The sequence below is a fragment of the Sarcophilus harrisii genome, chromosome 3, assembly GCF_902635505.1.
Source record: "Sarcophilus harrisii chromosome 3, mSarHar1.11, whole genome shotgun sequence".
Classification (NCBI taxonomy): domain Eukaryota; kingdom Metazoa; phylum Chordata; class Mammalia; order Dasyuromorphia; family Dasyuridae; genus Sarcophilus; species Sarcophilus harrisii.
The window spans coordinates 147,048,491-147,072,060 of NC_045428.1; the positions used below are offsets into that span (position 1 = coordinate 147,048,491).

The following is a 23,570-nucleotide window of genomic DNA, read 5'->3' on the forward strand; positions in this document are numbered from 1 at the left end:
GAACCAATATTATCATATCAACTGCTTTTTTTTTTTTTATAGAATGCTTGCAGTGTAAATGATCATATTTCACTATGGACTTATTTATAAATGTGCAGGTTCTATATATTTTGTTTTTCAGCTTGCTTTCTTCTTCCTGTACATAAACAATCCAATATTTAATAACACCATAATTCTGTGAAAAAATAGAATAAATGTTCTCTCAACCAACACACCTAAGAGGTTTATCATTTATAAGATTGTCCATAATATTTAGACGTGAAAGCGAACTTAAGAAATATCTATTTCACCTCTAATTATTTTTAAAAATAATTTTCTCTATTATTGAGCATTTTTCTCCTTTAGATCTCCTCTCCAATCCCACATAAAGAGAATAGATAGAAAGGAAGAAACCTAGAAATTTAGGACAAATAATTAGCATTTACATAGTGCTAAAATATATAATAATGATAATAATAAAATTAAATTAATTTTATAATATATATTATATTATAAAATTAAAATAAATAAAAATAAAATATATAATAATAAAGAAATAGCACTTATATTATTGAGCATAGTCAAGCAAAACCACTTTCTATCTTACCACAACCAATTCATATCCATTCTGTATATTTGAACATTATCTTTCAATCATTAGATGGACAGCACTCTTCATCAGTTTTCTGAAACCATGTTTGATCATCAGAGTGAACAGTTTTCTCAAGTCTTTTACAATATTACAAGATTGATTTTATAGAGGAAGAAGTGGAAGACCAATGAAATTCAGTGACTTGCACAAGCTTACATGAGAAGAAACAGAGTTAATTTTTGAAGCTCGGTCTTACTATGCTATTAGACAATGTTTTATTTTATCTGCAACAGTAACCCATTTCTTCAATAGAAGCCTCATCCTTTTAGCCTGACTTTCTTATGATGTTCAGACTTCTGCATTTTAATTGAGGGCGAGTATTAAGAATTAAAAACAATCCTATCCTCACTCCTTGAACAATCTCAGGACCTCAAAAAATTAACCTATCCTCATTCTGTGAGGGAATACCAGATATTCATTCTACTCTGAGTGAGGAAAAAGAGAGGGAGGAAAAAGCCCAACAATATCTAAAAGAGACTCTACCATGAACATTCCCATCCCTCATTTACTTCTCAATTACTGAGCTCAGAGAACACAGAAGACTGGTCATCAGGAAATAAAATTTTTGGCCATGAAGACGATCTAAGGAATGTAAGAGTTCCTGTTTAGGTTGGTAGAGTGGATATCCACCCTATTTATTAGGTGTATAATAATTGAAATTTTTTATTTCAAAAAACTGATTTTATTGACATTTTAAATTGAATGACTTACAAAGTACACAAACTGAGAAAAGAAATTGGGAAAATATGGAAACCTATGTTTGTGACCCCCGAAGAAATAAATTTATAATATCCAACTATTGAAATATAGTATGTCAAGTATCCAAGATCCAACAAGTAAAACTGTTTATTTTCTCCAAAACAAAAATTCTAAACATTTATTTTTAGGAACAGAACTTTATTTAATCTATCATTTATATGCTTACTATCATAACTGGCATTCACCTGAGTGGTTTTTTGAATTACATGCACACTTAAATAGAGGTAGGGGTTAGTGAAAATGGACAGTGAAATAATACTAACTGGTAATTAGACCCCCATATCCTGAAATATTAGTTGATTGATTCATTTTTAGCATGGATTTTAGATACATTTCCTTATGTTGTTAAATGCAATGTGCTGACGTGCAAATAGTATGCCATATTTTAAAAATTGCTTTTTCACAATAAAAAAAGGAATAAACAAAAATAATGGTTAGTTCTCTTCATGGTAGAGAGGGGTTAGTCCTCAACTAAGTTGAGTTTGTGTTATAAAAATTAAATTTGTGCTTTCTTTTTAAAAGCAAATATGTCTTTTAAATGCTTCCAGAGTTTGTCATTCACTACAGTTGAGAAGAATTAGCTTGGTATGTTGCTTCACCATAGGTGTTGACAAATTAGGTTCTTCCTCATCAGTCATACTGCAATAGTGCTCTGCTTATATTAGAGTAGTCCTGATGTGAATTCTACTGTTCTCAACATTTGTTCTTAGCATTTACATCTGTGTCTGTGAAAATCCAGAGTTTTCATATGGATCAGATCCAAACTTCTTTTTTTTGTTATCATCATCATCAAACTGGGCTTCAATTTCCGCTGGATTGACATAGGTGTAGTAATATGCCATGATGGCAAATATAATGCAAACGACCAACAGCAACGCAGCAAAGAGAATGTACTCAGCCCACTTTAAAGGTGTAGAAATAGTTGAAAGAAAAGGAAAAGGAAAATTGTTAATATATACATATATATGTATTTCAGGAAAATTCTGTGTTATGGTCATAATATAAAAAGTACAGGGAAAGCCATGGAGCCTTGCTACTACAACAAAGACAGTTGGGTCACTGGTATTAATAACACTGAAGACTGAGAATATGAGCTTAATGCTGGAGACAATTCTCTCTGATCAAGTGGAATTTAATGGAGCTTAACATAACCAGGGCTCTTTCAAGCATTTACTTACCTGTGCACTGAATTGGCCTGCTCCAGCCACAATAAGAACAATGATATTCCCAACAGCCACTGTGAACAGCCAACCTGCTTGAAGTACTGATTTCATGTTGGAAGGAGCCTGTAGAAATAAAAGATTCAAATTCAACAGTAAGAAGATTTGAACCAAGTACCAACCAAGGCTGTTTGGTTGTATGTATGTAGGGAGAGATTATTTGCTCTTTTTATCAATAAAAATTTGCTTCCTTTCTAATCCTTAGTTTTTATTTTTAAAATTAAATATTTTTTGTTACATTTTAAGTTCTGAACTATCTCCCTTCCTCCCCACCCTGGCCACCATTTGGTACAGATGTATAATATATGTAAAACCATACTATTCCTATTTCTATTTATTAGTTTTTTCTCTGGAAATGGATAGCATTTTCCTTCATACATCATTTATATTTTTCTGAGTATTATAGTACTCAGAATAATTTAGTTGTTCACAGTTATTCTTCAAACAATATTGTTGTTACTATATATAATATTCTTTTAATTCAGTTCACTTCACTTTTTCGTTATTTCGTGCAAGTATGTTTTTCTAAAATCAATAGGTTCATTATTTTTAAGAAAAATCTCTTTAGCTACCTAGATGAATACTAAGTTGACATTAAACATGTAACTTTAATGAATTTTTTAAAAATATTGTTTCAGAGGATAATTTTTATGTGAGCTGATCTAATTGCTACTAAAGCTGAATTAGAGTATTTATTATCACTATTATATTTTATCCTCCAAAGAAGAGTTTAGAATAATTAAATGGAAACAATCATTCTCAATATGCACCTTTGATAGCAGCTTGCCCTATCAAAGTTTTTCAGTACAGAAATGTTTCTCTAGAAAATTACTCATCTGAGAAAATTAACTTGATCAGGAAGAAATGTAACAATTTAGGATTCTAGACTTTGTTTAGAAGACATCTAATTAAAGTCACAATTCCAATAAATAGAATCTATTAAACTGCTTAACCGATACAATTGTTAATGAAGTACCTTGGTAGTTATTAGAAAGAAAGTTTGGCTAAGTGGAAAATAGAACAGCTTTTGGGTTGATCTTAACTGATAATGTCTTTTAATGTCTCAAAAATCTGTCATAGATTTTCATTGTAGCAATGAGAAAATGCATATGACTGAATTATACAGATAACTGTTATTGTCACTGATATGGCCATATTTTTAAATACTTTTAGGAAGGCCTATGAGGACCACAGGATTTTAGAGTTGGAGAAGATCTAGTTCAACCACAAGTTCTAAAATCACAGGAATTATTTAAGTCAATGCTTTAGGAAGTAGTATTTTGCTACTTTGTTGGGGGGGGGGAGGGGTGATCTCACTATATTTTCAGTGAGAATAGAAAATACTATACACTTGAACTTTCCCAAGATATTAGTTACAGAAAATGGTTAATTTTTACTTAATTTTTTAAATGTATGCTTGAATATCACCCTTTGCTGTAGAATTCAAATCAATGGCTAGGATGATCATCAGGTAGGGAGATTCCCTGCTTCCTATAATTCTAATTCAGATTGAGTCTATTATTTAGATGGTTGAGTAGAAATAAACTTTCACATGAATCTTAAATGAGATAAGGAACAAAACTGTTCTAATACTGCTTCAAAGAGAAATATATTTAATGTGAACTCATGATATTGCTAGATCTACAATCTAAATAACAAAGATACAAAACATGAATATTCTTGGAGAGAAAACAAATGAATACAGAACCTGTGAATATGAGAACTCCAAGCCAGTTACAGAGAAGACAACTTCACCACAGGTCAGAAGGAAATATTGTGGGATCTGTAGAGCCATATTAACTGAATTGGCTGGGATATCTGTAAAAACGTTGTATTCTAGGTCACTGCCATTACACTAAAATAGTAAGGAAAAAAGAAAAAGAGAGAGAGAAAGAAAGAGAAATTAATACATTTTTTTCTTAAAAAAAAAAAAAAACAAGAAGGAGATTTTAACGTTTAAGAAAGAGTTGTAAGTTATGTTTTCTTTTTATCAAGACACACAATGAGAATTTCCATTGAAGTTTAAGGAAGAAACTAATTCACATAAAAGAATTTTGGAATTGTATCTTAATGGACTATAAAAGTATTTGCCACCAATACTTTTTTCAAAGGAATAAAATTTCAAAGGAGAATAAAATTTGAACATCTTAACAAGACAAAATTCTGTCTCAAAATTCTATTGGTCATTAATGTTTCAAGAAGACAGGCTTGATTTTTTTTAAAATTTTAGAACAAGATTACTCTATTTTAGAATTTAAAAAAGTTTAAAAGGTTATTTAAATATTCCCAAGGCTAAAGGAATTAGAATTAAAGTTATAAAGAATGTTTAATAAGATCAATTCTAAATTAAAATAAATGTACACTAAATTGATGATTATCTCTGGAAAAATATTAATAGTATTAATTATTAGTGCTTGGGGGGGGGGAGTAGACACATAGCACAGAAATCTGTAACAAATATGCTACAATGGATTGGTAATTTACCTTTGTTATTACATAGGTATATGCACTGCCAAATCCAAGTTTTTCAGAATGACCTTCGCAGAGCCCTGAAACTAGTATAGTTTTTCTATTGAAGGGAAGAAAGGAATTTCTCATTTAATAGTCAATTTTTTATAATTTACAATTATATAAACTTTATCAGTATACATATTTCCTACTGGGTTTTATTACTAAAATAGAGATGCTGGTGATTATGTAGATTTCTTTTATATCCCACAAGCTTATTGATAATGTTTGAGGTAGTTTTTATTTTTTTCTCTGAGGTCTACTCATAACCGTGATACTATGTGCAAAAAGCAATATTATTGTTTTCTCTTTATCCATATTTATTTTTGCAATTTCTTTTTCTAGTCTTAATTCCATATTTAGCATTTCTAGCACTATATCAAACCTTAGTGATAATAATAGATATCATTGCTTTACTCTTGGTTGATTCAGTTTTAGATAAATACTACTTTTATTATAGAAAATTCTATTTATTCCTAAATTTTATTTCATAGAAAGAGATATGCATTTTCAAAAGCTTTTTCTGAAATCTATTGGATATAATCATATTTTTTGGTGTTCTTATTGTAAATCTATTCTATTATGTTGATAATTGCCTTAATATTGAGCCAACCTAGCTCTTATAGTATTGTATATCTTTGTGGTATGTTACTATAATGTCCTTGATTATATTTTATTTAGATGTTTAATTAAAAATTGTTCAAGTTATAGGACATTGTTTTAAAGTTTTCTTCTCCCTGCTTTAGAGCATGTTATTATTATATTATAAAAGCAGCAGTTTGGTAGTGTTCATTTTTTTCCCATTTTTTCAAATAGCTGACATAATATTGGAATTGTTTTTTGAATTTCTATAGAAGTTGCTTGTAAATCCAAATGATCTCAAACTTTTTTTTTCTTTTGGAAACTTATTTATGTTTTGTTCAGTGTTTCTTTCTGAGAAGAGATTATTTAAATTTTTTGTTTAATATTTTGTTAATTTGGACTTTTTTATTTTTAAATATTATCATTAATTTCATTTATATTTTGTATATGATACAGAGAACAGAATCCTACATAACAAATCCCTTGTTTCTTCTTTATTTGTTGTGAATGTTCTTTTTTCTTTTTGATAATGGTAATTTGATTTCCTTTTTTAAAAAAAATATCTAATTAAAATGGCTCAACTTTTTCTTTCTTTTTTTTTTTTAATTAACCCAGTGGGTTGTTTGACTTTAGTTTTGCTTTTTGTTCTTTTGCTTTAAGTATTGTTGTTCTCTTCTTTGATTTTTTGAATTTCTATTTTGTATATTTAATCGATGTTTTTAAATGTCTTGATTTCCAAGGTTATTCTTAGTTGCTTTCATACCAAATTCATTGATTCTTTTTAAATTTCTTTTGTTCTTAAACATGTTTAGAGATACACATTTTTCCTAAGGAACCATTTTGACTCTGTCTCACAAATTTTGACCTGTTATCTAGTTGCTGTCATTATCATTAATGAAATTAACTATTGTTTCTATAATTTGTTCTTTGACCTACTACTTAACTTTTAACTCTTTAAGATTGTTATCAAATTTCTAATTTCTATTTTTTTAGTGTTCCTTTATTAAATGCAATTTTATTACATTGTAGTGAATAAAATATATATTCTTAATAGTTATGCTTTTGTGCATTTTGTGAAGTTTTTATGCCCTAGTATCTGATCATTTTTTGTAAAAATACCATATACAGTTGAGATAAATGTGTACTTTTTTCTATTTAATTGAATAATCATCAGGTGTCTAACATAACTAGACAATTTCTATAATTCCATTAAGTAATTAACTATTTATTTATGTTTTCATTAGATTAGCTAAATGCTCTGAAATGGATACATTGAGATCCCTCACTATTAAGTTTCATTTACTTATTTGGTTTTTCCCTCAAGTATTTATGTACACTATACTATTTAGCATACATATTTTAAATATTGATATTCATTTTTCTCTTCAGTATAATGTAATCTCGCTGATTTCTTTATTAAATATATTTTTGAGTTTTTTTATCTGGGATTATGGTTGCTATCTCTGCTTCTTTGACTTTAAGTGAAACAGAATAGACTGATTCAGACTAAAATTTTGTGCAAATCTTTGTTTTCATTTACAACTTGTTGTTGGATTCTGCTTTCTAATCCATTCGCATAAAGAGTTGTGACTATCAATTGTGCATTCCCCTCCATCCTATCTCTTATACTTTTTCATTTTTTAATTTTCCACTTCTTTTGACAAAGAAGAGGGAAGTAAAAGATGAAATGTATTCAGCATCAAGTGTTTTATGCTTGATACATTCTGCTTTTACCTCCCTGTCTTATCCAGTGGCTTTCCTCTTTCCCTAACTAGTACAATCAAGTTTTTGTTCTTTCTCTTTTAGCTTAAAATATCTTTTTAAAATCCATTCTTACAAATTAGAGTTGATTTTGCTTCCTGAATTTACCTTCCTTCTTGACTCCTTATTCTCTCCTGTTTTTCTGTTGACTGAAGCATATTCTATGCATGTATATGAGTAAGCGTGGATTTATTCTATCTCCTTTGACTAGTTCAAATGTCTGATTACCCAATCTCTTCATTCTTATTTGTATAGTCTTCTAACTGAATACCTTGATTGTGAGAAACTATTGGAGGGTGGAGCTATTTCACTCTTGTTACTGATCTTTGCCTTGACTATATTAATTTTAAAGAAAATAGAGTTAAAAATCCCCACTTGAAATTTTTTGAATGTACTTACGAGCCAGAAGGAAAAAACTGATAATCACTGGCTTCATAACTACTGATATTACTATACACCTTTCCATCCATAGTAATATTGATGGTTTGATCCAAGGAATTGACAAATCTGAAAGAATTAAAAATGAGTTAGTTGCTTTTAAAAATACAATAAAGTACAGAATCTGGAAAATTTAACATCTTATCACTAGTTTTCTAACAAAGTTCCATATCTTTTCTAAGTTCTATTCTTTGATGGAATTTCTGCTCAAAATATTTGTCTATAACACTTGGAAAAAACTAGTTCCAGGGACAGCCAGGTAGTGCAGTGTGTATAGTATCTTCCCTGAAGTTAGGGGGACTGAGTTCAGATCTGGCCTCAGACAGTTGTTACTAGCTATGTGACTCTGGACAAGTCACTTAAAAATGATGGCATCCCACATCTCAAAATTATTTTTTTTAAAAGAGTTCCTCCAACATTTAAATATATTTACTAAACATGCTTTGTTTAGTGCCAAATCTGAAGAAATTCTTTTTCATTTTGGCATTATGAAAATGAACCCATTAAAGCAAAAAAGAAAAATTTCAACTATGAAATAGCCATTTCAAATAAGGTACAAAATTTTAAAAATATTAAAATAACCATTATGACAACAGATAAAACACTGTACTAGAGATTGAAAATCATGGGTTCTATTATTGGTTTTTCTACCTAAAGATCATGTGCCTTCAGGCAATAAAATTGAAATTAAAAGCTTTTTTTGGGGGGTTCTAAAAAATTAGGATATACTAACAAAGAAAATAAGTACTTTAAAAACTTAAAGCATTATAAAAATTACTAGTTAAAATAATTAATAAAAAATAATTTAGGGCTTTTAAAACAATCAAAGTTGAAACATAACTTCTTAACTGAGATTCTAAGGTACCTAATAAAATGCAACATTTAACATACAACCATTCCAAACTCTAAAATTACTAGAGTTTTCTGAGTACCACTTTTAAGATTCAATACAAAGAGAGGTTTTTCTGGTATTCAATTTTTTAAAAAGTATCTTTAGAATGTATGCCAGAATCAATCTATGTAATCTAAACATCTACTAAGCCAAGTTTCTAACCACATTATTAGCATTTATCTCACTATCTAGTAATAGTATCATATTTAAAAGATTAATTAATTAGCTGAGAGTCAGAAGTTATAGATTCTAGTCTGAGCTAACATTCATTTGCTCCTGAGAACATATAAGTCACAATTATTGATCCTCAGCTTAAATTTGTGGAGAAACCTTCTCAGCCCAACCCCAGGCATGCTGATTAATTAAGCATAATGCTAGATGTGAAAGTGATATATAGAAATTCAATTGTCCAATGTGAAGTGATATAATAGGGCTTGACTGGAATTTAGATTTCAAAGGGAGAAGTGTTCCCTCCTAATCTGGAAAAAAGATTTATACTACATTGATACTTATAGGTGCTTTTAAGTTTTGCCTATGCATTTAAAAAGAGACCTAAATCTACAAGAGGGCAGATGGACAGGAAAGAAATAGGTCTTTATGAGTGAAACAGCAAAAATATAACAGTATTAGCTCCATCTGATGAACTGAACTGCTGAGGTGAAGATTAGGAAAATGGGTTTAGCATAAGAGTGTGGAGCTGTCGCAAATTCTCAAATCCCTATTACGATAAAATCTCCATGATGACAGAATATAACACAAGTAGCAATATAAACACAAAGTAATAGATTTTAGGAGAAGAATCTCCAAGTATTTTACTAATGTTCTTTTAAAAAAAAACTCATTTCCCATTGATTTTTAATCCAATGGAAGAACCTTCATTCATTAACAAATAAGTATAGTCAAGCAAATCAACATATATCCTCTTTTCAAAGAAGGCTGAAACATACATGTAGTTTTTGAGAGGCAGCAAGTTGTAATAGAAACATACTAGCCCCACATCTGAGAGATTCAGAAAGAAGTTGAGTCATCATGCTGATACTTAATAGATGTGTAATCTCAGTAGTTATCTCATCATTTCGAACCTCTAAAAAAAGCATTCACTGATCTGAGCTCATTATTAAAGACTAATAAATGTGATAAAATAGAGTCTTGATAAAACTTGATTAAACTGAACAAGTCAAGTTCCAACATGAAATACATTAGAGATTAAAGGCAATTATGTTAGGGCTATCATAAACAAAGATGAGAAAATAAATAAGAAGCAGAACACTCCCTTTTATAAAATTCATCCTTGGAGATTAAGACTTAGGTTAATTTAAGGTTAGATCATACAACTTTTACTTTTTGATGGCATCAGATCATTAAATGAGAAGTTTTGGCCAAAAACAGTTGACATTTTTCTTGAGTTTCATATATTAAACAAAAATCTCCTCAGAACTGACAGATCATGGCTTTTGAAAGTTATTGCTAATACTTCCCTTGAAATGAACATGAACTATAAGTTGACTCAGCAAAGTGACTGGGGGTAAATAATAAAAACTATCCTGAAAATGTCAAATCCTTTAGTGAAATCTAGCCTACTGAAAAGAAAAATGTTGATCTGTTTGTTTGTTTTAAAGCGTAATTGGTACCTGATTCCATTTTCTCCTTTTTCTGGCTTGGTTGTAAGGCTATCATTCACCTGGGGGAGGAAAAAAGAAATGTTTTAAACTTAAGTTATTTGAGTATATATTTCTCAGAGAACAAAGGTCAGATAAAGTATCAATCCTAAGTATCTTTAAAGTAGAAGGATGCTTAGTCTAAGGGTTGGATGGTTTAATGGGTAAAACAATTAATTTCTCCACTTTCTTTGTTGTTAAGGTATGTTAACAGAAGAACTTGTATATATCTGCATTTATTTGCTGTTGAACAAGGCTTAGTTTCACTAAATTTGTTTCACTGAGAAATTTAGCTTTTTAAGTACTAAGAGAGGTAAGATGATATTGGTGGTTTCTAGTTCATTGAAAACAATATTAATGACTTCAATGTGCAGTGTTACATAAAATGTACAGTTATCCCTTTCACATCCAGTTTTGCAACTGGAAAAACCATGTAAAATTTTTATCGCCTTCTCTTTATACCAAACCAAAACCAAAACAAAAAACCCTGAATTATTATGATATTAAAAAATAAAATATGTTGATATTATATGCAATTCTGAGTTTTGAAGTTTTTTCTATATTGTCTGCTGGCCTTTGCTCATCATCTGTGGCTTCTGCAAAACTATCAAAAAAATTCCTATTTAATTTCTTGTGCTGACTTACAACATAAACTGTCTTAGGGAAAGTCACAATATGAAAGGAATCAGTGTAATCTCCTTCAGAATGAGAATTTTAAACTTTTTCTTTGTATCCTCAGTGCCTAGCATAGCATCAGCCACACTATAGATGTTTGATTGATATCTAGTTCATTTCTTCTCAAGGAAATCAGATGTGTTAATGCTCTTATAACCAAAATCAAGTATTGTCTTTTAAGTTTCACGTGCCAACTTACATAGGAAAAGTGGTAAAATAATTTATATTTGTGAGCAACAAGAGATAATTCTTAAAATAACAACATCTACAGAGATGATATCTGCGATAGGCCCTAAAAACAAAGAGCTAGTATTTTTCTTTAATAGAAACACTTACCAGAGTAATGTGGGTGCTATTCCATATTATAATGCTGTGGCGAAAGCCCTTTACAAAGTTATTTAGAACTGTGCTCTTCTGTTGTCCATAAGTAATATTTACATATGGATTATTCACGTCCAAAGGCAGGAAGTCACTGGACTATAGAAAAGAAAAAGATGACCATAATCATAAATTTAATCTATTCTATTGCGCTTAATTGGAAACTTCAGGATTCTGGAATTTAGTTGCTTGTGGAATACTTCCCCTCATTCTTGAATTATCTTCATCATGCATGTCTAAATAAACAGGCTTTTTACCCCCATTAAATTTGCTTTATCTGCCTACATTTTCTATGGAACAACCTTTGCCTTTGGTCTTTGCCTCAAGATATCTCAGGATTACAGAAGCATGGTAGGTTTCCATTAGAGCTGCTAAATCTGTCTTTATCTTATGAAAGTCAAGAACATAACCACAGAAATTATTACCAGTGGGTGGATTATAACAATGGGTCAAGTGATCCTATCTAGGTTATGTCAAGTGGCCTAAAGAAGCTTCAAATGACTGCAGTTTCTATGACCTTACCTTATTATCATTTATAACTGTTTCAGTTGCTAGTAATTAGCTTTTGTTTTATCTTACCCAATCTGAAAGTTCTTTTTGGGCAAAGTAAGCAGAAACAAAATTTGTGAGTGATTTTGTCATTATCTATTATCTTCCTAGATATAATAAGTAAGGCTCTTATACCTCCATTATTATCTCATTCCCAATAGTTAAAAGGAAAAAAAAAAAAAACATTTTTTTCACTATACTAAGGGGTATATTGGAATTTTTCAAATGTCTTATTTAAGTCTGGATGTCATACATTTTGAGCTTTCTACTAAGTATAATATAATAGAAAGAACAATGAACTAGATTCAAATCCTGTGTCTGATACTTATTAGTTATATGACCATGAGTAATCACTTAATTGAGCCTCAGTTTCTTTACCCACAAAATAGAGATAATACAAGTTTCACCTATTCAGAGTTATTGTATGATTCAAATGAGATGGACAAAGTGATTTATAAGTCTTAAGATGCCATGTAAATATCAACTATCATCATTGGACCAATTTTATAGCTGGATAGGACTTTAGATGTCAAGTCCAACTTTCATTTTATGGATGAGGAATCTAAGGAATAGAGAGAGCAAGTGATTTGATGAAAGTCAGGAAACTACTGTCAGAAATGGACTTCACATCTATTTGACTACAATTACATTAACAACTATAATTTCAGTTTTATCATATTCTCTGGTTTGAAATACTTTCAATTTTCTAGGCTCATCAGGTCAGTTAGCTTTGCCAAGTGACTTAAGTAAATCTCTCTCTTCCTTTGGAACAAGAGAGCTCAAGTGGCAAATGTCTGTTTATTTAGTGATAACTTTAATAACTCAATCCAAAGATGACAACTCTGGAGAAATTTCCATGATGTTAGTCCCTATTACTTTAGCCATCTTGATGTCAGAGTATATTCCAATAAAGAAACTACTTTATCAAACATGTATCTAGTCACAGTTTGAAAGGTAAGAACTAATTAATGTCAGTTTAATATGAAAGTTAAGGATAAAAAAACCTTTAATAGAAAAAGCAAAATATTTTATCCAACAGACATCAATAAGATTAAACAAAGAAGGAAATTGAGTCATTATTTGAATTAAAGCCTAGACTTTAAGAAAATAGATTTCAGAGTTCAAATATAGGATTGAAAGATTATCATGACCTAAATAAAGATTTTTAGAGTGAAGTTAGCTCACAAATAATGGGAGGCTTTGAGAAACTAAATCTGGTGGCTTAGTTAATTTGATTAGAATGAGGAGGAAAATGGATTAGCTAAGGAGAGTGCTTAGGGAAATCAAAGATTTTAAATGTGCAGGATATTGAAGCTGTGAGAAGTAAGGACAAATAGAAAGAAATAATGGCAAAGTCCTGTAAAAGTCATATCAGGCTGAACATTTTTAATCCATATTAGATTGCTTGCTGCCTTGAAGAGGGGGAAAGTAAGAAAGAGAGGGAGAAAAATTTGGAACACAAAAAATTGAATGTTGAAAATTATCTTTACATGTAATTAGAAAAAAAAATACTATTGAGAGAAAAAAAAAGTCATATCAGGAAGAATAAAATCTAGTAGGCATTGAAGCTTGTAGTAAATGCTAAAAATAAAAAGCACCTTTTTTCTCCCTTGTATTAGGGATAAGAAAAAAATAAGAAGGTACTGGATTCTTGCTTTTCATAGCTGGGAAGATTGGTGCTAACAAAGAAAAATTAGGAGATGGTAAGAGACCTTAGCTTCTCTTAATGGGTTCAAGTCATTTCTTGAGATTAACTATACCCCAATGTATTAAAAATAACCAGATAAAAAAACAAAAATTAAAAAAAATAACCAATCTAGCCAATTATGTCTCCTTTTGAAAAAGTTGTAGAGAAGAGGAAACTACTTAGAACTGGAGAAGGATAAACAAAACATTGTCACAATTTTTTTAAGGGGGAAAAATGGATGCTCCACTGGCTTAGCTTATCTTCAATAACTAACAAAATTCTAGAATGAATTTAGACTTTAAAAGTATTTAGCATCTGATCCCCAAGAGCCAGAATGGGCTCATTAAGACTAGTTCATATCAACTGACTTTATTTCCTTCTCATTTACACTTATTTGAATTATGACAATTCTTTTATGGATAGTTTTGTCATATCAATTGACTACATACAAAAGTATTCATAAATAGTCTTGCTAAGTTAACCAGTCAAGTAGCACTGAGGTCTCTCTTTTTTTAATCTTATTCTATTCAAAAAGTATTTTGGCTAAAAGAATAGATAAGTATGCTCATTAACTGCACCACTTTTTTTTTTTTTTGAGGCAACCAAGGTTAAGAGACTTGCCCAGGGTCACACAACTAATAAGCACCTGAGGCCAGATTAGAACACGGGTTCTCCTTCTCCAGGGCCAATGCACCACCTAGTTGCTCCAATAGTATGCTTATCAAATAAGTTTAAGATAGCTATGAATAGCCAACATAAAATGACATATTTAAGATCGCCAAAGTGGCAGGTTGGAATGATGGACTCAAATTTATGTTTATTCTTTACTTAATTTTGTCTAAATCCTCTGCCTAGGTTTGAAAACAAACAAATAATTGTACATACACAGGTTAATGAAATGATAATTAAATAGTAGCTCATGTGCAAGAGACTTGGGGGTTTTAATGAGCTACAGGCTGAAAGAATCAATAGCTGTTAAAAATTAAAAAACAAAAAAAGTTTTAATATTTCATCAATTTAGAGCAAAACAAGGGAATTAGATTACATTGGAAGTAAAATTCTGCGTGACATATTAGGAGATAATAAATTCACCCAAATGGATCTCTGTTTTTAATCACGGGTATTCTCTGCCTCCAAATGGTACAGATCATATTTCAAACATGCCAGCCTAACCTGTGTGACTTGTCTATTTTCTTTACTAAATTTGACACAGAAGATTTGTCCAATTTTTCTTACCTTGCTGGGCCGAGAATGAACACTAGAGCTTATCTACCACTCATCCCTCACTTTTAATATAATATGGTCATATTTTTCATAAATACATTGTTTAATACTATCCCTAGCTGCAGTTCTTCTTTATAAATTTTTGATGATAATATGTGCCTTCATCTTCACATTCATCTCTACTTCTCTACTACTCACTGGGCAATCTTCATTTTCAATTTATTGGTAATTTTTGGGTTACAAGACTTTTGGTCAATCCACAAAATAATACTGGTATTAAAGTTTTGACCTTTTGCTTCAGGAAGTTTAGTATCACTGAAATGATAAGATAAGTTACCTTGTAATTTCCCAAACACAATCCTGCTAGTTTTCCTCATCTTACTCAATCTTAGGTGTATCTCATTTTTCATTTCTAATGTCTGTTTAAGATAGTCATATATATTTATGCATGAGCTCTATGGATTATCTATTCAAATGCATAATGTATCATGGTGTAGATAGAATGTACTCTTCATCTAATTGGTTTTTCCTTTTTGTATAATTAGACCAAACTTTTGAGCTTTATCTTAACCAGTAGGTCCTGAAATGTTTCAGATTTCAATTCAATGTCATCTGTAAACAGGAAAATCTAGAAGACTCATTATCATTATCAGGAATTCCATAACTTAGACTCTGGGTTCTACCTCCTCTGTGACTATGACATTTTTCTCTGTTTCATGCCTCATTTAGTATCAATCAATGATCAGAAGGTCAAATGATTTTGAGTACTCATTTGAGTACTTTGCTGGGAAATTCCTATAGCATAAAAAGAGATTGAAGAGGGGAGTGAAGGAGTAAAAAAAATATGAAATTAATAAAAAAAATTTTAAATTTTTAGGCTAGAGAAGAGAAGTATTTAGGGGACTAGAGGGAAGAATATAATATCTTCAAGTATTTGAAGATTATTATACAAAAGATAGATTAGGCTTGTTTGGCTTGGATCCAAAAAAACCAGCTAGGAGTTCTGTCAGAGAAAATGTTATAGGGAAGCATATTTTGGAAAAATAACTATATCTATCCAAAAAAAGAGAGGAGCTTCCTTGGGAGATGGGCATAAAATAAACTTTCTGTTAATGTAAGTGTTTTAGCAAAAACATAACAAGTATTTTTTAGGACGGTTGAAGCAAGATACATGATCTGGAGAAGATTTCAGCTAAATGATATTCCTTCCAATTCTGAGAGTATATGATTACAGATCATATAATGAGAATTTAATCAATATATGAAGAAAATAATCTATTTGAGGTCACACAAATCAATGGCAGAGCAGACTTGAGAATCCTATCCTATCTTCCAACTATAAGTCACTAACTGTCAGAGAGTATTCAGATTTTATTACATCCATTTTAGAATTAGTAGGGACTCTAGAGTTCCAGATCCTCTAGATTTATAAAGAAATTCAAGTCACATGAAGTTACATGAGTTCTTAAAGTTCATAAAGGTAATTACTGATAAATGGGGCTAGATCCCAAATCTCCTTACTGAGCATTGATCCCATTCAAAAGTTACTTAAAAGTAACTTTAATTATTCTAGGTGACAGTTAGACAATCAAATATGTTGTTTCAAACATAAGGAACCAGGAAAAGTAATTCTTTCTATAAAAATAGTTGTAGGACTTTAAGCCTCAAGCAAAATGAGTAATCAGAATGACGAATAAAAAAACAAAAACAAGCCATACCATTCCAAACTGTACAATACTGATCATCTCTATACATATGTACATCTATATATTCTATACATGTGACAGACATACATAAATGTTTTATACATGTGTATACATGTATATACATATGCACATACATATATATTCATAAACAAACTCTGTAAATTATCCACCCAGATGTTTAACATGGTCAAGGTAATAGGCATTTTTCATCTAATTGGTGTATTGGAGAATAGCAGCTCCAAATCAAAGTGAAAACAAGCAAGAAGTAAAATATATGAAAAATTTTACTTGCAGCTACTTACCTGATTCACTCCTACACTTATGTCTTGTCCAGGAAAATTTGCACGTAAGGATTCATTGCCTACATTCAATATCTGAACTTGGATTTCATTTCTTGTAGGAAAGACTGGAAGAGTTTTCTGGGAAAAATTGGAAGGAAAAAAAAAGTAGATGGGAAAGGATTAATGTAGTAATTACAAAAAGTGGAATTTTATCTAAATAAAAATTACATAAAAAGTAGTCCTAATCATAATGAAAAAATCTCCCAATTGGCTTATATACAGGCATGTGTTAGAGCCAACTCAAATTGGCCCACAAGAGCTGAATATTAAATTTTCAGTTACACCTTTTTTTTTTTTGATTATCTAAATTTAAGAAAGTGATGAAGAAATGTTTATGATGAAAATTACACTTTAAAATGTATTAGGTATATTCCCTTCCCCCTTCCTACATCTGATTATTAAATATTTCCTAGCACACTCTTACATATCTATTATCTAATATAAAGGTTTGAACATATAGACATTTACATACACATTCATTGTTAGTTGTGCTGTTTGCTAAGCTAATATACTGCCATGTCTCTGTTTGGCAAATTTTAGAAGACGTGGGCTCAACATTACATTTTAAGATATATACCATATATCTTTCCTGTTTCCCTGTACTGAATTCAACCTAAACATTTAGTTCTACCATAAGCAAAGAAAGGATAAAAACAGAACAGTAACTCTCCTCAGAGAGCTGTCTTTGGGGATGGTAAAGTACAATATGTACCCAGATAAGTAAATACAAGGTAATTTAAAGGGGAAGAAGGAGGAAAACATAAATAGTTAGGATAGGGGAAAGCAGTATGTGATGAAGTACCTAAGTAAAACAATGAGTGAATCTAAATTAAAATATAGATGGAAATAATTTTTTTTTTAAAAAAATAAGGAGAGAAGCACATTCAAGTGGGAAGGGGAAAACACAGCTTGTAAGGGATGAAGGTTGTATGTCAAATTAGGGTACAGGGAGTGGAAACCAAGTAAACCAAAACAATGGACATAAAAAAGCAAGGTAGAATAAACAAGTCAGAAGAGTAGCTAGAAAAATAAATGTAAAAAAATATTTAGAACAATTGCTAAAACAATGGACATAAAAGCAAGCTATAACAATAGATAAATCAAGGGACAGAAAAGCAAACTAGAGCAAGTAAGCCAGAACAATGGCTAAAACAATGGATATAAAAGCAAGGTAGAGCAATAGACAGAAAAGCAAGCTAGAACAATGGATATAAAAGGAAGTAATGTGTGCCATTTTGGGTTAGAGAGGGACGCCACAGCTAGCTTGAACACTGGGAATCCACTTTGCTCTGAAAGAAAATAAACATATCCTGTAATGTTTGTTTCAAGCACTTTGGGGAAGTGGGCTATACCTAGGAAAAGAAGCAGAAAAATATAAGGAGGAGAAATTGTCAAAAGAGGAAACAGAAACTTTTAAAAAATTGGTCAAAGGCTGCCTTGCCCTAATTAATTTTTTGTCTATTTACAAATGGCATTTGAGGAGATACTTTCTTCCCTTCTGTTCTTCAAAGAAGTTTCTCAAAAACTCCCCCAAATTTTTCACAATCTTTTTGATCTTTATCCCCTTGACTTTATCCCCCAAACTGATAGTTTGGTAATTCCTACCTTTAAGTGATGTGTTAATGCACTTAGAAAGTTAACTCTTTTTAACAAGGTTTACCCTTTAGACTTTAAGGGCTTTCAGGGAAGTAAAAGAATCTGAACTCCCTTTCTTTCATTGTCTAAGGAGCTTCCCTAGAGCCACTGGGAGAGATGCCTTCAGATGCTTCTTAATTTCTAAGGATAACTTACATCTATTTGCAGTTGCACAATGGCAGCCACAACAAAAGCCATGGAAGCTAAGAACATGCCCACTGTCATCTTCTTCAAGGACCTGCAGAGAGAAGATGTGGGACATTTATATTAATATGTAATGTAAATTCCTCACCCACTGCTTTATACAAATAAAATAAGCATAGTCTGGGACTGAATTCCATTAGATTTGGATGCTCAATATGAAAGCAAGATGGAGGTAGAGAGGAAATAGGAGAAGGTAAGAGAGAAGTAGGAGGAGAAGCAATTCTAATAGCTCAAAAAATGAATAAGACAAACTGATCTTAAAATATTTGTACATTAGACTTTGGAATACTCATCCAACTAGAGGCAACATTGTATGATGGACAGAAGACTTGCATTGGAATAAAAAGATGTAGGTGCAAGTTCTGTTTCTTACAGGAATACATAAGGCAGTTCCTTCTTCACTACAAGTGAAGTACTCAGTTGCAAAACTAGTGGAAGGAGTTTCTACACTAAGAACTCCTAACACTACAGGTCTGGACCAAAGAAGAAAAGATTGATACTGGTCTGAAAAGATCAGCCAAACCATTCAAAAAGACCCTCCAAAAATAAAATTAGGAGTGTCTTAAGTTTTCACCAGTGGACCACAACAGAAATAAATGTCTCTGCAGATTGAATAAACTTAGTCATATAATTAGCTAATTCAGATTTAATTGCAGTTCCTAATTACTAGAAGGCTTTAATTTATATCACCTAGTTATTCACTGTTGACCTACTGGAGATGACTAGATTAAGTGGGAAAAAAAACCAGTTTAATTGAAAACATTTCAGGGAGGCTCCATTTGAGTCAAAGAATGTTTCCTGAAGCAGTTGAGTTGCCCAGTGGATAGAGCACTGGACTTGTGGACAAAAAGACCCAACTTCAAATTCTGTCTCAGACACTTAGGATCTAGGTGATCACAGGCAAATCAGTTGACCTCTCTTGGCTTCAGTTTACTCATCTGTAAAATGAAGGGGGTACTAATAATGGCCTCCAGATCCTTTCTAGTTTGAAATCTATTATCCTATAAGGAAGAGAATCAGAATTACCTAATCAATCTTCACCTCTCCTGGATGCACAAGGATACCCTAATTAGATAGAGGTCATATACAGTAATGATTTCCTTCGAGGATACTTAATTTTAAAGAACAAGTTCTTAGAGGTCCATGAGTCTATATCCGACCAATTTAAATGAATATATTTATTGGACTATTGGTTGCAAAGCACTAATAGACATTATAGTTGGTGGTGAAAGGAAGTAAATAAAAAGTCATCCCCTTCCAAAAATTCAGTCTATTTTAGGCATAGAACTCCCACGTAAAAATAAAAAGCAATATATCATATATAAATAAATATATACATATATATAGAGAGAGAGATGTACATATGTATGTGTATGTATACACATATTTATATAGTATATTTATATGTGAAAACACATGTATATGTGTCTATATACATACAGGTATATTATGCATTATAGTGATATATAAAGTAACTTATACTTACGTGAAATTGAAACCACACTTGGCAATTAAAGGATAAACCACAGCATCTACAATTGGTACCATGATAACAATCAGGATGGCATTCACAGTCTGTTGCAAATAAATCAGGAATAAAGTTAACACAATTAATTTAATCATTTTCAAAGTTTCAAGAATTAAAGTGCTCCAAGTCCTCAATCTTACCTGCATTTGATCAGGCTGAATTTCAATCGCTCCCTAAAAGAGAGAAAGGAGACTTCATTGATAAGAAGCCCAGATGAAGAATGAATGCCTAAGGTTTTAGACAGATATTTTATATACTTACAAAGTTTCCATTCATGGTTGTTGCTTGCAAAGTCCATCTTGAGCCCTTGAAAATAATATAATTGTAAATACCCAATTATATCATAAGATTGAAATTGTCTGAATTCTTACTAAACGTAATGACCATTCTAAGCTATTCTGCTGGCTACACTTCTACCTCAGATACTAAAGTGATTTTTTTTAATTGACCAAAGCTTTTCATAGGATGTTTGGCCAAATCTAACTTTCTCACCTAATATTTGAGTTAGAAATATCACTATCAGTGTGGCTAGGAATGAGACAGGGACACAGAATGCTCTCCTAGCCTGTCAAATGGATATCTCTTGAGAAGCTAAATATTTAAAATGCAGATTTGGCAATCTTTATTACCTGTTGATCAAAGAGAGCCCAAAACATTGGGAGAGGAATATACAGGAACATCACCTTTACAACCATCTTTATTTGGGTAATAAGTCGTTCCTAAAATAAAGAGAAACAAAAACAAGACACCTCATGAAAATTTTCATCTCTCACCTGTCAACTCCAGTGTGTTTGTTATGTTTGTTATGAGTCCGAAAAATATATAAGCAACTGGAAATTCACATGATTAAAAAGCTTAGAAGTTATGAAAATTCACATGATGAAGAAGCCTAGAAGAACTTGACAATGTTTCAAATTGTGGTTCCAAATTTACATATATATATATATATACATATATATATTTTTTTTTTGCAGGAATGTACCAAATGCATAAAAAGCAAAGTTTGGCTATGAAATCATAAAATTAGCATACATATAAGTGACCAACTTATAAATAAGAAATGTATTGTGTAAGTGCCATGGGCCAGTCCCTGTGTTAGATTAGGGATGTAAATACCAAAAAAATGAAAATTTTTCCTCACAAGGAATTTATGTTCAAATGAGGAAAACAATAAGCACCGAAGCAAGTATGTATAGAAAAGGAGTAAACATAATAAAGACAAATATGTAAAAATAATTAAATATAACAATTGGGAAATTTTCCCTGTAGAACAGAGTTTTTAAAGTTAATCTATAGATAGTGCTCACAAGAACTCTGTTAATTAAAAAAAATATTTAGATAATATTTTTAATATAATTGGTTTCCTTGGTATACAGACACACATATACACATACACATATATAATACATGTGTATCTATATAGATACATATACATCTCTATATATCTATATATAGATATATAAAATGCTTTATGCATTTAGATTAACAAATATCTCCCTGTCACAAAAAGGCTTAAAAACCCTTGATATAAAAGTCAGTGTTTGAGTAACATCTTAAAAGAGAGAAATTCCATGAGGCAGAAAGACTAATGGTAGAAAATAATTAAATAGACATACATTCAGAAACATCAATAGCAATATGCCTGCTAAGTACTTCAGGAATAAACAGGGTGGTTTCATATTATAGACCTGATAATGAATTAAATTTATTCCAACTATCCCATGACTATCCCATGGAAAGCTCTATTGAAGCTCTTTTCAGAGGAAAGGTATTGATTGGGTCCAATTTAAGATGAATAAAACACTTACATCATATTTTTCTTTAGCCCAATCCAGCCAGTGCTCCCTCTTTGGGAATTCTTTACTCCTGTGCTTAAATCTGTTCTTGATTGCAAACTGGGAAAAAAAAAAAAATAAGGTGTCACTATTAAAGATGGTTAAAAAAAAAAAAAAAACAAAAATCAGGAAACACTACAACAATAAAAAGGCAAAAAATAAAGGGAATTCTTGTTCTTACAGGTCAGAAGAAAACTGATGATGAGCAATGACTATCAGAGTAATTAAACATAGGTGTTCTTTGGAGGGATCAAGTTTAATATTATCTTTGTTTTGTAAAATAAGAGAAAAGTATTTCAAGTTTGGGCAGCTAGGTGGTACATCAGATAAAGCACCGGGCGCGGAGTCAGGAAGATGAGTTCAAATCTGGTCATAGATACTTACTAGCTGTGTAACCTGGCAAAGTCACCCTGTATGTCTCAATTTCCTCATCTGTAACATGAGCTGGAGAAGAAATGGCAAACAATTCTTGTATTTTTGCCAAGAAAAGCCCAAATGTAATCATAGAGTCAGTCATGACTGAAACAACTGAACAACAACAAATATCAAGATAATGATACTGTTGAATGAATACTAGACTAGAAGATCAAATCCTACTTACTTTTTGGTTATTAACTATCTTGGACAAGATAGTAAACTTCTCTGGATTTCACATTTAAAAGGATTGAATCAGATGGAATAAGAAATGACCCTTGGATGTTAATGATTTTAAGTTATAAATAACTTAACTTTTTATTTGGAGTATTCAAAAAGTCACACCCTCTAAGGATCAAATGTCTCACTCAAGGAATGATGGACTTTCTAATTGAAAATGAGAATATATGATAGAAGAAGCACTGAGTGAAGAGTCAGAAAACCTGGATTGGACCTTTCAGATATGAGGTCCAGAATGACTTAAATGAAGCTTAAGGCACACAGTTAGTTAAATGGCAAGTTCTTCATTTAAATGTTAGTTAAAGCTCTTTCTGGTGGAAGAATCTTCAGTTTTTAAAATGGAAGCCATCTGGAAGCCAGATGATTATTTGGAATGGTTCTCTCCTTGCAGGCAACTTTTAAGAATGTGTATATTTATTATAAAAAAGGGCATTTGTAGAGCTTCTTAGAGCTGTAAAGCCAAGCATCCAAGTTAACCTAAATGAAATTAGAAGAGACCCAGATTTTCCTGATATTTTCAAAAAGCAGATTACATGGCATTAAAAAAGTGGAGCGGTAAAGAAGAATATTCTAAGATGGTTAAACATAACCACGGAATAGTTTGTCATACTTACACCAATGCAGTTGGCAACTTCAGCCATTATGTTGCCTTGAGGTTTAACCTTCTTGTACAAGCTGCTGCCAATGACAAACACAACTAAAGAG

The 23,570-nt window shown here is 31.2% G+C and overlaps 1 protein-coding gene across 2 annotated transcripts in view; it reads right to left on the minus strand.

Annotated features, from left to right (window-relative positions):
• Nucleotides 1-1,290: 1,290 nt before the first annotated feature.
• The window catches only part of SLC15A1 (solute carrier family 15 member 1), a 50,212-nt gene continuing 27,932 nt past the window's right edge, over nt 1,291-23,570 (minus strand). The window contains exons 9-23 of one of the 2 annotated variants that reach the window (XM_012547249.2): nt 23,480-23,562; nt 22,185-22,271; nt 21,006-21,095; nt 20,638-20,682; nt 20,517-20,549; nt 20,335-20,423; nt 18,801-18,882; nt 16,971-17,087; nt 11,461-11,601; nt 10,423-10,472; nt 7,861-7,968; nt 5,095-5,179; nt 4,319-4,465; nt 2,569-2,676; nt 1,291-2,292 (exon numbers count right to left, since the gene is read on the minus strand). In XM_012547249.2, coding sequence (XP_012402703.1) covers nt 2,104-2,292; nt 2,569-2,676; nt 4,319-4,465; nt 5,095-5,179; nt 7,861-7,968; nt 10,423-10,472; nt 11,461-11,601; nt 16,971-17,087; nt 18,801-18,882; nt 20,335-20,423; nt 20,517-20,549; nt 20,638-20,682; nt 21,006-21,095; nt 22,185-22,271; nt 23,480-23,562 — 1,454 coding nt within the window. In that variant the 3' untranslated portion in view covers nt 1,291-2,103. Of the gene's footprint in view, nt 2,293-2,568; nt 2,677-4,318; nt 4,466-5,094; nt 5,180-7,860; nt 7,969-10,422; nt 10,473-11,460; nt 11,602-16,970; nt 17,088-18,800; nt 18,883-20,334; nt 20,424-20,516; nt 20,550-20,637; nt 20,683-21,005; nt 21,096-22,184; nt 22,272-23,479; nt 23,563-23,570 lie in introns of those variants that run through there. The other variant, XM_031958587.1, reaches the window with a different exon arrangement.